Source organism: Anneissia japonica, unplaced genomic scaffold (genome assembly GCF_011630105.1).
Source record: "Anneissia japonica isolate Jap-2015-1 unplaced genomic scaffold, ASM1163010v1 scaffold493_len2256704_cov171, whole genome shotgun sequence".
NCBI lineage: Eukaryota > Metazoa > Echinodermata > Crinoidea > Comatulida > Comatulidae > Anneissia > Anneissia japonica.
In genome coordinates this window covers 1,900,040-1,905,203 of record NW_022727062.1, presented here as the reverse complement: position 1 = coordinate 1,905,203, position 5,164 = coordinate 1,900,040, and the positions used below count along the sequence as shown (strand labels likewise).

At 31.3% G+C, this 5,164-nt stretch overlaps 1 protein-coding gene across 1 annotated transcript in view; it reads left to right on the top strand.

The window, feature by feature from the left end:
* The window catches only part of LOC117113498 (N-acylethanolamine-hydrolyzing acid amidase-like), a 15,145-nt gene extending 10,432 nt beyond the window's left edge, over positions 1-4,713 (top strand). The window contains exons 2-5 of the mRNA XM_033256849.1: positions 687-859; positions 1,084-1,146; positions 1,995-2,090; positions 2,851-4,713. Of these exons, the coding sequence (XP_033112740.1) occupies positions 852-859; positions 1,084-1,146; positions 1,995-2,090; positions 2,851-2,923 (240 nt within the window). The 5' untranslated portion in view covers positions 687-851 and the 3' untranslated portion in view covers positions 2,924-4,713. The remainder of the gene's footprint in view (positions 1-686; positions 860-1,083; positions 1,147-1,994; positions 2,091-2,850) is intronic.
* The last annotated feature ends 451 nt before the right edge of the window (positions 4,714-5,164 follow it).

The following is a 5,164-nucleotide window of genomic DNA, read 5'->3' as shown; positions in this document are numbered from 1 at the left end:
ATAAACTTAATCACTGTCCCAAAGACGGCTGCAATCTATTAGGCTTTTTATTTGTTTTACAAACCCTCCACCCACCAATAATGATGATTTTAAATAATAATACAATTTTATTTTTGGCAAATTAGCGCAACACCGCCACAAAAAAAAAAGGAAATTTTTGGAAAAAAATAGGCCTATATATATAAGAAAAAGTTATATAGGCCTATTTTTTTCCAAAAATTTCCTTTTTTTTTTGTGGCGGTGTTGCGCTAATTTGCCAAAAATAAAATTGTATTATTATTTAAAATCATCATTATTGGTGGGTGGAGGGTTTGTAAAACAAATAAAAAGTCCTGCCTAATAGATTGCAGTCGTCTTTGGGACAGTGATTAAGTTTATTATTGGCGATTTTGGCCCTTATGATGAATATGTGAAATAAAAAACAAAAGTCAATTGTGACATCATCACTATTCCTACCAATGTATTTTCCTGCTCCCAAACGTGCACATTTTGCTTGTTCTTTTTCAGGTTTGTGTCCAAAATGCCAATTCAACTCTTTTGCCTTCGGGCATTGCAGGCGTACATGATTTTTTCTTGCATTAATCTAACCTTCGTAGGCCTATGAATAATTTCCACTGTATACAATACGCCACTATTGCTTAATAGTGTTTTCCTAGCCTAACTCAGTCATTTGTTTCATATGACAGGCTTTAGAACATGATGACACGTTTGATGCTGTATACACTAGATTGAACAATACCCGGATAATTGCTCCAGCCTACTATATTATAGGGGGAGTCAAGCCTGACGAAGGTGTTATTATAACAAGAAGCAGGTTAAGATCACTCGACGTCAACCCTTTAATACCAGAAATGGACAAGTAGGCCTATGGCTTTTTATTTATTTTTTACTTTGAAATTAATGTTATTTTGTTATTATTAATAATTAAAAAATAATGTAACCGTAAAACTATTATCAAATACTGTATGTAAAATAAATACAATGTAGAATGAACAAATAGAAGTAAGTATAATTATGTGGTCATGTATTACATATGCTTATATTTTCCCCATTCGTTATAGTTTTGAATTTTATTTATTCTAGATGGTTTGCCTTGGAAACCAATTTTGACAGATGGACAACACCGCCCCCTAGTGATGACAGAAGGTTAGTTATGTCCACAGAGTTATAATTTTGTACCTTGGTTAAAATGACACTCACACACACAAAAAAAACTTTGTATGCATTACCACTTTCAATGCATAGAGACAATGGTATACTTTTAAATGAAATATAATGCAGTTTACTTTACCACACTGTCTCGTAGCGCTCGGTGTGTGAATTAACACGTAAAGTAACTGCCTTCTCCCCTGATGGTCATTTCATGTCCGAGTTACCCGGTAAACCGGTACTTTCGTCCGTCCACAGCAGGGACGTATTCATTTATTTATTTTAAACATCTTTAGACAGGATAACATAATACGCTCTTAACGCTGTTTTACAATTATGTTCCTGCACAAACACTGTACAATAACAACAAAAAAATAAGACAGCCATGCAGAACAAAACAATGTAAAATACAAATAGTAAAAATTTGGTGGAAAAAAAAACTATCCCCCCAGATGCCATCTCAGTATTTTTGAGTCAAGGTTTCGGGCCAGGAATTACTGTTGAAGGTTTGGCTTAACTACATCACATATAGACCAATTTCACGTCTCAAAAATATAGTGAGTTATTTTCGGTGAAGAATTGTTGTTCCACCACAGGAACCATGCGAGTGTGCCACTTGAACCAGCACTAATATTGTGAATACCGGTATAGGTTCTGGTGTCCTTGCCTTTACTCAGCCATTCAACTTCAATTTACTTGCTGTTTTCTAACCATGTCTACCTTTTTTTTGTAGTTCATAATTAATTGATTTTGAGACACAAAATGATTATGTGAGAAGATACTATTAAAAAAAAATATTTATAAAATGGCAAATATCGTACGTCAAATTGATTGTGTCTCTGCAGAGATCCAGCTATTGATGCCATGAATGCAGTTGGTAGGGAGAATATTAATGATAAGACCATGTACGAAGTTTTATCAGTACCACCAGTTCTTAATTAGTAAGTCTTGGAGAATACTGTATTTGAAAACTGTCTAATTATTATAGGTTAATTTTTTTTTGTGATATTTGGTTTATCAATCAAACTTTCAAGGAGCTATGAAATCCCTTAATTTATACAGTTGTTATTGGATCTTTATTAAGAAAATAAAGATCCAATAATCCAATGGAATACAATATAATATTCTTACCAAAATTAGACAGCAGTGATTCCTATTGGTTCTTACTAGATACCAACTTATAGTCTAGGTGGAGAGAGACGGTATAAATAAATTGCATCCCTAAGAACGTAAGTGATGCAATATACATTGAGCGCATTTGGCACCAGGGTTTAAAGCTCAAATTTTCTGTTTCATGCGTATATATACAGTAGTCATGATGTGCCTATATCTATATATGGTCATGATGTGATGTCATCATGACCATATTTCTGCATGTCACATGTTTTTGTCAAACATCAAATATACTTTGATTATCTGGACATGGCTTGAAGTCTGAACCACAACCCCTTCCAACCGCACCTAAGGTAGATTCACACCGAATCTGAATTCGGTTCGTCGAACGTTTTCGATGAGCGTCTTAGTACCATTAGGACGCGCCTCTATTTCTTACCACTGATTCGATTTTCGGTAGCCATACCAAATACGAACCGAATTCTAATACGTTGTGAATCTACCTTAAATGCCATGGTCGGTATCTTTAAATTCATGAATCAAATTTTGATTTAACTCACAAAGTTATTTTTCCCTTCTTTTATTTAGCAAGACAACTTTCACCACGCTGATGTCGGCAGCAAAACCTGATTTATTTCAAACTTATATTCGTCATCCCTAGTCAACAAGATGTCATAACATAATTATCTCCATCATTTTATTGAGTGTATATCTCTAAAACAATTACTAAAATATGCTAATATATGAAGTCTGTATACAATTATTTGTATTAAGATTACTATTATCAACTACCAACTGAGAATTTATATTAACATACATTATGGTAGATTCTTATTATTAAAACTTATAGGCCTATGTGTGATACGATTTTTTAATAAAGTTACTCTATTATAATTATGTAATGCAATATTCTTTTAATTTGTTTGAATTAATAATGTCATTAATGTGATTGTTTAAACAGGGCTTATGTTTGATAAATTATTTTACTGTTAAATCCTGTAACTGTAAGTAAATGAAGAGAAATTTGTAATACTTTCGTTTCAGTGCCCTCAATCTTACATGAAGGCGTTCATTGATGTGATTGTTGTCAAAAAGTCATCTAAATTATTTACTGTTGTTATGTTTATTTTAAACGCTAAGGTAAAACCATGGAACACAAATCTAACTCTTTTAAATTGTAAACTTCATATTAAACAAATGTTATATATCTAATTCCAGTACTGTAGGCCTATTATATAGTGGACGTTAATTCAGTTCTTATAGTATTTGTATTCATTGAGAATTGCAATCGTGCAGTATAATCTATATTTGTATATAACAATAACATGCTATGATTTCTGTTGATTATTAATTCATAGTAATTATTCAATAAAAGTTATCATTGTGATAATTATATTCACCCATCTATGTAATGGACCTTTCCTGAGTGTCAATTAAACTGACCAATCAAAACAGAGTCAGGAATACGCGTGTCCTACTAAACACATGAATTGTCCTAAAAATGCACATGCACGTTACACTATTGTTTTGTGGGACCTTAGCAAAAATATAGAAGTGGTGTTACTTAACGGAAAGGTCCGTTATAGTATTTTAGTTTGTATATGGTTGAAATAAAAGGAAATATTTCGTATTTTTTTAAAGTAACAATTGTTACTTGGTGTAGACATAATAGTAAATAATTTAAACATTCAGTAGTTTTCTGTGTGGCTCAAAAAGTATACGATTTTATACAAAAGTAATTGCAATTTGAATATGATTTAGCTTCAACTTTTTTTTTTGTTTTTCTTTTTATGGCTAAAAGCACCACAATTTATTCATCAATATCATTATAAAATGATAATTGAACTTATACATTTACAATTGATATAGGTCCTACAAAATTGATTTTGTACATTTCTTGTGGGATACCCTTTCATCATCCTCATTTTTCGTGGTTTTCATATATTTTTTTTATTATATTCTCTTCTTCTTTTAGATATATCTAAGAAAAAACACTTTTTTAATTACATATTTTCTATCGATGATACCGTGAACGCAACCATGGCGTTACATAATACGTGGCATCGCAAACCTGCTTTTATTGCGTGTTCAAAAAGAAGAAAAGTAAAATAATAATGTCCTTAATAACTTTTTATATAAAGAATATTCGCAAATCAGTTATACTTATTATATACGGTATACATTTATGCAAGCCATTTTAGATATTTTCTAATATTATGCTCAGTAATAAAATGCCTTTGCATAAAGCTATGGTTCCATTTGTTAACGTTTTTAAGACGTGTATTTATAGGCCTATATACAAAAAAAAACACCTTTCTGTTTTAAGAGTGAAACACCATGATAATGATATCATTTTTTTTTTCGCCCCAAATGTGTTGTTTCAATATGTCATTATAACCCATTCGGTCCTTAACAATACACTGGTTAAAATCAGTTACTAGTTAAAATCAGTTAATGTATTAAATTATTATTAAAAGATAAAAACTTTCATTTCGATGTTTCTCCATTAACAAGCGTTTAAACCAAGATATTTTTAGTGACTCAACTTGTGATCTGAAATCAGGAGCTCTTAAACCACTAATGTAATCATTAGTTGGCGTTAACGTTTTTATATTTTCCGTTTTTCAGTCCCACAGAATGTAAAAAAAAATTGTATCAACCTGTTTCACCACACTCTCGGGCGTTTCTATAATTCTTGCATTGCAAACAAGTTTAGACCCGAGTGCTTTTTAAACTATAATATTTTTTCCCCGGAAAGAGTCAAATTTCATTTCCGCCATGAATGAAGTATTGTAACGATTTTGTTTTCTGATAAATTTTTTTGATAAAAAAAAAATCCTTATTATATGGTTGACATGTATTCCAAGCACTTTAAAACCACTACAAACCCATTTAATATCAA